The sequence below is a fragment of the Balearica regulorum genome, chromosome 7, assembly GCF_011004875.1.
Source record: "Balearica regulorum gibbericeps isolate bBalReg1 chromosome 7, bBalReg1.pri, whole genome shotgun sequence".
In the NCBI taxonomy this organism is placed as follows: Eukaryota; Metazoa; Chordata; class Aves; order Gruiformes; family Gruidae; genus Balearica; species Balearica regulorum.
In genome coordinates, this window is record NC_046190.1 from 40,352,924 (window position 1) to 40,364,461 (window position 11,538).

The 11,538-nt window shown below is 40.5% G+C and overlaps 1 protein-coding gene across 1 annotated transcript in view; it reads left to right on the forward strand.

Moving 5' to 3' along the window:
* PTEN (phosphatase and tensin homolog) overlaps positions 1 to 11,159 on the forward strand; it is a 53,551-nt gene extending 42,392 nt beyond the window's left edge. The window contains exons 9-10 of the mRNA XM_075757922.1: positions 6,392 to 6,616; positions 7,567 to 11,159. Coding sequence (XP_075614037.1) covers positions 6,392 to 6,616; positions 7,567 to 7,752 — 411 coding nt within the window. The 3' untranslated portion in view covers positions 7,753 to 11,159. The remainder of the gene's footprint in view (positions 1 to 6,391; positions 6,617 to 7,566) is intronic.
* The last annotated feature ends 379 nt before the right edge of the window (positions 11,160 to 11,538 follow it).

The window sequence follows — 11,538 nt, forward strand, 5'->3', positions numbered from 1 at the left end:
TGGACTGCTAGGGCCAAGAAATGCTGAGATGGTGAAAGCTCTTCTTCCCACATCTGCAAGCTTTTCTGAGAGATAGAAACCGTTCCTTCGGTAGACGGAAGTCTTTTGTAAAGAAACCACCTTGATAATCTGCCTCAAAGACCTATTGAATCTAGTGTCTAATTGCCCTCAACCTTGTATAAGAAAGGAGGACAAAAGACAGTAGGTATGTGGTGTTACACGGTTCTGGTAAGACCACCTCTGTTAGCTCTACTGTAAATGCAGACATGAATTGAGGGCATCTGGGACTGGGTCTGTTGATCCTCTCAGATATAAGCACGTTAGTCTTTTTTATGAAACCACTGCTGAGGTCTTCGGATTGAGAGTTAGTGAAATATTCCATCTCTGACGTGTGCTTTGGCACTAGAGGAGATCCTTCCATGTGGACCATTTGACAACTTGTTACGTAAAGTGACTAAGATGGGAATAGGGCAAAGGTGAATATTTGTGGCCGAAAACCTACCTTGGCACAAAGTTGAACACATTTTTTTTGTACAAGTGTTTCACATCTGTGCCTGTTCCTTTTCTAGATAAACTGACTCTCTGTAGTTTTTACTCAAAACCCCAAAAGAGAGGGCCTTTCACTGTGGAGACTTGTCGCAATTTGGAGATCATCGCCTCTGTGCAGTGATCACCTAATTAATGAGGAGCAGCATAATTAGGAGTAACAGGATCATAGCTTTCAGATACTCTGGTTTATTCATGCATGTTTATGAAAGCTGGAATTACAGGTCTGTTGCCCATCGCTGGTTCTTGCTCTTCCAAGGTGTTCTGTTAGCAGATTTGTAGGTAGCTGCTAAACAAGGTTTCTTGCACACACTTAAAAGCATCGCAGATCTACCAGTCTGCATTTTAACTTGCCATTAGAAACCTAATAAAAAACCTAGTAGCATTAATTAATAGTGTAATTCTCAATCCATTCTGGGCCTCAGGCTGGAGAATGGCTATGTCTCATCTCTGGAGATAAAGGAAACTTCTGTGTTGTCCTGCTGTGTCTGATTTGGTGTTTGATACCACTGATATCAGCTGAAGCACTCCAAATTCACTCATCTGTACTTGCTTTCAAATTTCTTAATCCTCTGAAGAACGGTAGCGTTATCTGCAGAGCCCTCTAGTACAGAGGGTCATCCTCAACTTTGATCAAGCTCTTGGACAAAATTACTGTGTGTGAAACAAAACAAGCTTGAACGAACAAGTAACTTTAAGCACCTAGCATTGCAATGTCAATGTGAAATTTAAAGCAGTCAAGTGTCCTGGTTTTTTAATAGCAAAACTTAATTTAAGCAAATTCAGTAGCTAGTGAGAGCTGACCTCGGCCAAAGGATTATTTGTGCTCGTGAGTTGTTGGTAAGAGGGTGACTGCTTTGAAAAAGTTACTGTTTCGGCTCTTCCATGATCTGTGCCACCTGGCATCAGTTGGTATGTCCGCAACTTTTGGTCTTTTCTTGTCTAATAAAGTTTGTTCTTGGACCATTTCTTCAGTATGATGTCGCTACTTCCTTTCATGAATGAAATGCATGCTCGTGAGAACAAAATGGCTTGGGGCTCGAGTACAGTTATTATGTATGAATTTCTGATGGATAGAAGTTAGTAATTTGGGGGTTTCTTTGAGCATGGTTTTTTGTTTCTCCGATGTGGCTATTCTTCCATCTCAGACTGTTGCTGTGGTCTCTCTAGGTTTGCTCCCATGTATCTGTGTGAAGCCTTTTTCTTCCAGTTATTGATGTTGACATGATAATCTTGAAGTATTTCAGACTATCCTTATATCACTTGGTTCAATGATAGTCTGTTTAAAAATAACACAGAAGATCTCGTCATCTTCCTGCCTGCAGAGCCTGCGGGTAAAGGAGACCTTTTTCAGGAGTCCTCCCAGTAGAGATGAGAAAGAAATGTTGGTGTGGGTTGGGTTTTGTTGGGTTTTTTTTGTTTGTTTTGTTTTGTGTGTGGTTTTTGTTTGTTTGTTTGGGGGGGGGTGTTGTGTTTGTGAGTTTTTTTTGTTTGGGGTGGTTTGGTGGGGGTTTTTTGTGTGTGTGTTTTGGTTTTTTTTTTTTTTGTTTTTTTTTTTTGTAAGAGCCACCACTGTTTTCTACCCAGACTGGTGTAGGCAGAGCTGACAGCATTGTTTGAGCTGTTGGGTATGCCATTTCATCTCTTGAGTCTGTATAGATGAGAAGTTCTGCTACACAGTTCAAGACGACTTTGGTTGATTGCTGTTCAGCAAACACTGAAGAATGATCTCTGAAAATATCAGAAGACCTTTAACTGCTGATCTGAAAATGGTACAAGAAGTCCCATCAGCCATGGCTACGGAAAGGCTCTGAGGCCAGCATGGAACAGGTTGAAACGTGATCTCCGTCTTCTGATTGCTGGATAGCTCTCTAAAACCCTTAGCTGGTGCTGTAAAGTGATTATAAGTGCCTGTAGATCATGCTGCAAAAATAAACTCTAAGGAGGATATGGGAACTCCTAGCTGATGGCTTAAACGATCTTGGATTTGGATCTCGGTCTGCAGTTAGAGGCAAGTGTTGGCTCTAGAGTGAGGTTTATTTTTCTGTCACTCTGAGAGCTGAAAAACTGCACAAAGAGGGCTAAGTATTTTATGTCAAAATAGTGTGATTAAATCAGCTTCTGTCTCAAGTGTCGGATACTGCACTGTAGATTTTGATACAGATTTGGTTATGGGAAGAAATACATCTGCGACTTTTACTTTTTTTAAGGCAGATGCATGTGATGTAACTGGAAGTGAAGCAAAACACATGTTAAAAAAAACCCTCTAGCTAATACTCTTTTTCAGAAGCCTATTCATTAACTTGTGTTCCTGTGAGCACTTGATCTGGTATTCTGATTTGCTATAAAAAGCCTAAGTTCAGTTCATGCCTTGAATTTTAAAATTCCTATCTTTGGCCCATAATACTTCAACTTCCTTCATTGTCTCCCATGAAATATCTTGGAGCCTGACTCTAGCTGAAGCTGGCTGAATCCTCACTTTGAATAATGAGTTTTGTTTTTCAGTGAAAGCAGTGACATAGTTATCAGCCTGAAGAGCTAATTCCAAAAAAACATGACCAAGTCTTCCCTCAATTTGAGTGGCTGTGCCATGTTCCACTATCCATGAACGTAGTTTATTAAGCTAATTAAGTTAGTGTAGTGGGAAAGGAAGGAAAATAACTTTAAAAAGTTGGAGGGAGATAAAAGGATAAATGACCAGCTCAGCCAAGTTGTATTGTTTAATTTGAGTCCCTGAAGACCTCTGCAAATTTATCCCAAGGAAAACAGATTAAAAAGATGTCTAGTGAGAAGTTTGTCATCTGTCTTGTCTTCTCCAGACTTTATCAGTAAAGCTGCAGTATCCCTGCAGTTGCTTGTTCAGGCAGGCCCTCAAGTGCCAGGTAAATCCTTCCTGATTCTGCTCCACCTGATGAAGTTTAAGGTGAGGCGTGACCAGACCATGCCGTCTGCTTCTGCTGGCATTGGTTTACATCCAGTGGCCTTGTTTGCTTTGGCACTGCTTGCCTCCAAAGCTGCTTCGGCACTGTTGGTATAAGCCATTTTCCAATCCTCTGCTGCAGTGTGTTCATCAGCTTTTTCCTCTCCTCTGCTGACGTCTTTGGGGGTGTCATGGGTGGCACCAAGGAGCAGCACCATAGTGCATTGCTGCTTCTGCATTGTGGTCCTGAAGAAGGAAGAAACGTAGTACTATTACCCCAGCTCTGAGAGGTGGGATCTGCCTTAACTGTGGCCATGGTGTGGAAACCACATTTTTGTCTCTAAATCCTCACTGGAAGGATGGTCTCTTCACCAGTGGTGAGACTGCAGGTGATATATCCACCTGCTTACAGCTGGAAACATCAGCTCAGCTTACCTTTTCCCACTGTTTATTGCAGATGGCACCTGGACTCCAGATCCCTCCTGTTCTGTAGCTGGAAAGCTGATACTATTGGTTGTTTCTGTTTTGAGCTGAACTGGTCTTTTGGTTTGAGCAGGAGTAGCCATCTCATCTCCTTGGAGGATTACGTATCTTCTGAGGGACTCATCTGGGCGTAGGAGGAGCCTGAACCAGGTTACCCTGAAGACATCTTCATGGGGATTTTGCCTACTGCCACTTTCTTCAGGACACATCAGCAGGCAGGCTGATGACTCGTTGGAGTGTTACAGAAGGATAAACCCTCTCGTCCAGGATGTTCATTCTCTACTTCCAGATCCTGGAGTGGATGTTTTTAAGACTGTTTCTGAGGTAGTGGTAGCAAAGAAGAGGGTGCTAAGTGTATGGGTGGTTTGGGCCTGGCAAGAACCTACTGTCTGCTGCCTTGCATGGATGGGCTCCAACAAGGCTTCTTCATAGATTTGATGGCTTGAAGGGACTTGGTGGCAGTGGCAAACATCTGTTAGTCTCCCAAGACAACTGTAATTACAGTGTGTTAATTTGGTAGATTAACTTGATTCCCAAAGGTACTGGAGAGGCATGCATTGAAGTGGATAACTTCTTAACTACCAGAAGTGTTTCTGACTGATTTACTTAATTTTTGTCTTTGCCGTTGCACTTCCTTAAAGGTTAGGGGTCTCTTACAGGTGCGTGCAGAAAATGCATGCAAGCTGGAAGTGGTTTTGTATGCTTTGTGTAAACTACTGAAAATGAATCTACTGACCTTTGGTAGAGAAGGCAGGTAGAAGTTGTTTCATCAGGCACTTCTTAATTCCCAGTATTTGTGTGCTTACATGTTTTTATTAATTTGTGAGGAAGAAGAATGTAAGTTAAGCAGTAATCCAGCTCTTCCCTGCCCCCTTCTCGTTGGCCCAGGAAAAATGTTGTGATGTTTTGCCAGTGCTAGGTTGCCTTCAGCAGGGAGGCGTGCTCACACAATGCACCCTAGAACCACTTGTGTTCCACCCCTGATTCCAGCAGAGGTGAATAGCTAGGAAGATGGGGCAGGACCTGGATTTTCCAAGAAGAAATTGGAACTAGATGTCTCTGGTAAACCAAAACACATAAATTAGCTCAGAAGGAGTTGGTTTGTGTTCTGGTCCTGTGCAATATCAAGGAATGTTATATTCTGGTATATGCTAGGTTTGTCACCGCTGCAGCTTTAACAGAAATGCAGAAATACTGACTATTGTGGGAAGACTGGCCATTTGCATTTTGGATTTTTTTGCTTGAAAACTCAAATCAGAGTAAAATAGAAGGTTTCGTTTGTTAAGAGGAAGTGAACGTGTATCAGTTTCAGACGGAGAAGTGCGTAATGTGCTAGTCAGGACCAAGCTGCTAATGGTAGCTGATGTTGGAAGCATCAGCTCTTGACTGAAAAAAGTAAGGCAAGTGGTGGTGAACTAAAACAAGAGTGTTCAGTGCATCCTGCGGAGCTCTTTAGCAGAGAGCTTAAAGGGGAAGTTCCTGGGCATATCATCTTCAGAGATTGTCTAGCCAAGAGCAAAGCATCACTCCTTGTTCAGTAGCACATATGGAGACAGACACTCACAATGACCCTGCTAGTCGTAATGATAAGCATGAAGTATACTGGCTGATATCAGCTAGCTCTCCAGTGAATTTTTAAAATCACTGATACACTTACATTTTGCCTCTTTGTACAGGTATTCCTGTTGCAGTGGATAATCTCACTTGTACCTTTCCAGCTATTGCTGGTCATCTGTCATGTTCTGCCGAAGTTGAATATACTTAAACTGTGAATGCCTTATCTTCTCATTTAAAACTTCCTGTTGAGTAGAGGGACAGCAGACACTTCAAGTCTGACTTTCTCTTAGTACCGGTCAGCAAACATCTGGCTGGTAGAAACCATCTGTGTAAAGCAGTAATGAATCCACTCTGATAGGAGTCCTGTATTTGTAGGGTAGTTTTGCTCAATTACAGCTATTTCTGTATAAAAATAAAGCGTTCTGTTATGCAGGAAGCTACGGGGGAGGATGTTCTCCATTGATAAATATTACTCACCTAAGCTGGTTTGCACAGGTTCTGTTGGGTTTGGCTACTGGTTGGCAAGGTATGAGCAAAAAAAGTCTCTTTATGCCTCATGATTACAAGTTTAACATTTGTTTCATTTGTCATCTGCTTTTTTGTAGGTATGATAGATTGTTTTAAAACCAACTTTCGATAAGGAGTGACTTCTGAAAGCTTAGTTGGTTAAAATTGATTTTGATCAATGCAGAGTTTTGCATATTGTCTAGGAGAACTGGAGAAAATATCTTTGCATGCAATGGAAGGAATGATGTTTTGTTGTCCAAACAAGTTTTGTCTGATATTACTGACTTGTTTTTGACCAGATGATGATATTAGTCTAATTATAATGTGCCAGTAGTGAATACTAAAGCAAGTTTGTTCTTTGTGTTCTTCCTCCCTCAGGACAAAATGTTTCACTTTTGGGTAAATACATTCTTCATAGGACTGGATGAAAATTCAGACAAAGTAGAAAATGGAAGTCTAGTTGCAGATCAGGAACTTGATGGTATTTTCAGTACAGAGCGCTCAGATAATGATAAGGAATATTTAATCCTTACATTAACAAAAAACGATCTAGACAAAGCAAATAAAGACAAAGCCAACAGATATTTCTCTCCAAACTTCAAGGTCAGTATACACTGTGTGTATCAACAAAGCTGAAAAGCTGCATGACGTTATCTGATTTGTCTGTCTTGCCTTATGGAGGAGCCATTTGAAACTGCTGTCTGTGTAGAAATTGGATTCGTGTATTAGTTCTGCCACCACTTGGCAAAGCTTCTAGCTTTGTAAGTTTATCTGCGTTTTGGGAAATCAATAGATGTTGAGAGGCTGGGAGTAAAGGCTTTGGGTTGTTTCGGGTATTTATCAAAGCCATCAGAGACGAGCAGTAGGAGACCCAGGTAGCATCTTTCCTGTACCAGCTGCATTGCCGTGAGCTCTGAGCTTTACACGCTGATTCCTGAGGTGCCTGCTTCACGGGAATACCTTAACCAGGGAATTGAGCTTTGAGGAATAGGAGCCATTGCCAGCCCTGGTTTTAAAAATGGAAAAGGCATTTTTAAGAATTGTAGTGTGTTCTAAGTTGCTCAGAAAATACCAGTTAGACCCCAGCAGTGCTCGTCTGAAGGTAACGGTCAGAGTTGCTTGTTGGAATGTTGCTTGGATTAGACTGTTAACGCACACGTCCCCACCAGTTAGCGTTTTGTTCATTCCTGTGCACTCCTAATACGATTCCTTTTCGTAGGATGGCTGAAAAGCTCAGTGTGGCACGGCCTGCTGCAGTGGTACATCCTGCCGCGGTAACTCAGGGTACCAGTGGTTGGTGCAGACATGCAGACCTCCTTCGGCTGGGCTTGAAAAACCTGCTGCTTTGCCTGTTCTTTATTTTGTCAGGGGTGGTAGCGAGAGGCTGGCTAACCTCAGAAGAGCTCTTTATTTCCCTCTTTCCAGAGTAGAGAGGGGAGCACTCATGTGATTCAGGGTAGCGAGAGGACCCAGGCTGTTAAAAATTGCATTGTTGCTTGTGCTCAGTTTAAAGTACAGGTTCCCTTTTTAAATGTTGTTTTTTCCTTTCCCAGGTGAAGCTATTTTTCACAAAAACAGTAGAAGAGCCATCAAATCCAGAGGCTAGCAGTTCAACTTCTGTAACACCAGATGTTAGTGACAATGAACCTGATCATTATAGATACTCTGACACCACTGACTCTGATCCAGAGAATGAACCTTTTGATGAAGATCAGCATACGCAGATTACAAAAGTCTGAATATTTTTTTTATCGGAGATAAAAAAAACCCACAAAAAAAACCAACCATGAAGAGTGACAAACTTGAATAAACTGAAAAAAGGACCTTTTTAAATGGCAAAAGGACATAGTGTCAGATTACCAATTATAGGAACAATTCTTTTCTTGACCAATCTTGTTTTGCCCTATAAATCCACAGGGTTTGACACTTGTCCAGTTGGAAAAAAAAAAGGTTACGTAGCTATGATATGTATATACCTTTTTGTGTCAAAAGGACATTAAAACTTCAATTAGGAACTATAAACATGGCACTTTCCCATTTTATTCCAGTTTTATAAAAGTGGAGACAGACCTAATGTGTATACGTAGGAATTTTTCCTTTTGTGTTCTGTCACCAAATGAAGTTTCGAAAATATACAGGTTCACATCCTGCCCCTTTTTTTGCACTTGTGTGGCAACAGAAAAGTCTGCAGTTGGCTAAGAGATGTTTCTGGAAGGTTTTTACTACATTCTAATGCATGTATTTTGGATGGGGGATGGAAAGTAATGCTCAGAAAGGAATATAGTCCGCTGGAGCTTGGCCTGTGTACCATATCCGGCTATTTACATGCACCTTTCTTTAGCATGCTACCGTAATTCATCCTGGACAATTGAAGAGTCGCCGCTGTCACTGCTTGTTGTTTGTGCATTTTATTTTTTTAAGTGTAATGGTGCTAGAAAAGGCAGCTAGAGGGAGTGATTCTGTATAGGGGTACAGGAATGAACCTTCACAACATCCTAAAGACCCGCAAATGAAGGGAGAAAAATTATTGGGGTCACAGAAAGGAAACACAGCAACAATGACTTAACCATACAAATGTGGAGGCTACCAACTAAAATATGGGCTTGAAACAAATGGTTACAAAATTTGACAATGATTTATTAATTGTTTTTTTTTTCTGAATTGTAATGGCTGCTCCATCTCCTGTGTAATCAAGGCCAGTGCTAAAAGTCAGATGCTATTAGTGCATACATCAGTCAACATCTTACATTTATATTATTAGTTTTTCAATCATATTCCTGCTGTGAATACTTCATGTGCTGCCTTGCGAGCTTTTTTCTCATTAATATAAAAATACTTTGTAATGGTGCACAGGAAATTTCAATTGGAGATTCTCCAGGTTAGTGTTTGTTTTGAAGATCTATGATGCATTTATTCAATCAAACCTCTGTCAGCTGTTCCACCCCTTTGACCGTACACATTCTATTACAATGAGTTTTGCAGTTTTGCACACTTTTTAAAAAAAATGTCATTAACTGTTAGGGAGTTTTACTTGAATACTCAGTACCTACAATGTTTTAAAAACAGACATTACACACGCTATAGAGGAAACCAGTGTTGCAGTAAATTCTCAACACTGTGTGTTTATGAAGATGTGTACTTTTAAAAGCAGAGCTTGTCCCAAATATATTGTTTGCTATTAAGAAAACGAAAAACCAAACCACCCAACAAATCGGTTTTCTGAACTGGCGGTGTTGTATTACTTGTTCGTAGGGATATAGCCAGGCATAGGGCTTGAGATTCACTTTTGGTATATAATTGGCATGCCCAGACTGCAGATGACTTAAGAGTACAACTACTATTGCATGCAAACGTGAAGTAGCTGGCAAAATTGTTCTCTCTAAAGTATGCCGTGAATAGCTGTCCCCAAATTGACACTTTTTTAGGATGTAAACCCCCCCCTTTTAATTAACTTATTGGTGCTGACATTGATGTTCATTAGCTGTGTTCTCGCCTAGATAACAACTGTGTGTGGAATCTGTAAGGGCCCTGTACAACAGCATTAATGGTAAGAATTTGAATGAGACAAGGCAGGACTTCCAGTAATTGCTATTGGTAAACGAAGGTATAAAGTGCTTTTTCTTTTTTATTTTTTTTTTTCCTTCCTACCTCCCCCCCCCCCCCGGTATCTGTTGGTCAATTTTGCTCATCACATTCATGATTCTAACTTCTAACAAAGCTGATAAATATTTTCTGACTTAGAGGTTTAATTAGATTTTAATAGCTTAATGGATCAAGATTGCTGGTTCCAGTGCTCATTATTCCCACTGTTATTGACGAGCAGGAGGTGGTTACCTTGGGATGCGACTTTTAATTCTTACCCTTCGTATCATGTTTCACCTTGTCTGTTTTTTAACAGTTGAAAGTTGTGTTGGCTAATAAACAAAAATGTTCATGCTTTAAAAGTACTCGGATATTGACACTGCTGCGTGTCCCACTTTGGAGAATAAAAATTGGATTGGTGCGGTTCCGGTACGTAACGCTGAGGGCCGGATTGGAAATCATGACGCGATGGGCTTTTGCACTGTTGGTTTTTTTTTTTCTTTGGAATGTGAAGGTTGGAATGAGGGTTTTGATTTTTTGAATGTTTCGATGTCTTTGAGAAGCCTTGCTTACATTTTATGGTGTAGTCATTGGAAATGGAAAAATGGCATTATATATATATATTATATATATAAATATATATTATACATACTCTCCTATACTTTATTTCAGTTACCACCCCTATAGAAGTTGACAAGAATTACTATGACTGAAAGGTTTTTGAGTCCTTATTAAAACTTTATTTATGACAGTATTCATAATTAGCTTGAACTGCATTCTGTAGGTAATCTCTCCTTGAGTTTCTGGACTGTATGCTTAAACCTTTTTGGATGCGCAACAGCTTACATGTCTGAAACTACTTGAAGGCATCACTTCGGTAAGAGCTTACTGTTAGGCCCTGAAGTCATTGATAGCCCCACTCAAAATATTTGCCACAGCTATTAAAGGGCAGCTGTATAAACAGCATCCGGATTCGTTCCTGTGGCACACATTGTAAACTGAAGTGGAGTTTACATGCAGCATCAAATGTTTCAGCTTTCTTAAAAAAAAAAAAAATAATTAAAAAATAGGATGCTAGTGTGCAAGTTCCATGTTTAGTCATAGCGAATGTGTGCAATATGTTAACGATGCCTGTGGTTGCCACGAAGTGCCTCATTTACCTTTTAAATACTGTTAGAAAGTGTCATGCATGCAGATGGATGGGGTGGAACTGTGCACTAAAAGGGTCTCCAACTGCAGTGTTTGGCAGAGCTGCCTTTCTCTGCCGGTTCAAATTTTCAGTCTGTTTTCATATAGCATATATATATATAGATACTAAAAGAAAAAAAAAAAATCAGTCTGTTAAGCAGCCTTACTCTGATTCAGCCTCTTCAAATACTATTGTGCTGTGCAACAGTGGCTCTGTGTGTAATGCTATGCACTGAGAATACACAAAAACCAAGTATGACATGTACAGGATAATGCCTCATACAAATCAGATGTCCGTTTGTTATTGTGTTTAACAACCCTTTATCTCTTAGTGTTAAAACTCCACTTAAAACTGATTAAAGTCTCATTCTTGTCACTGTGTGGGTGTTTTATTGAAGTATTTTGAGTATGGAAACGGTCAGCTAAAATATTTTGCTTGTAAGCCATGAAATCACTTGAGCGAAGGATGCTCCTTGTGCGTCAAGGGATTTTAAGGGAACTGCAGCTTAAAACCCTTTTCTGTTCAGAAGCTTTAAACAAGTGTAGGCATTGGAAGTGCAGATAGTGTGCGGGGAGACCAAACCCTTTACCGTGATGCTGTCAGTGAGACGCAGGACTGCTCTCCTGGGCAACTGAACTATTTTTAGTCTCCAAGTAAGGGAACTCTTTCCAAAAATGTGCATTACCTTATTTCTAATGTCGATTGGTGCATCCTCAGCAAAATGAGACTGCGAGGCAAACCTGAGAAGTCTTTT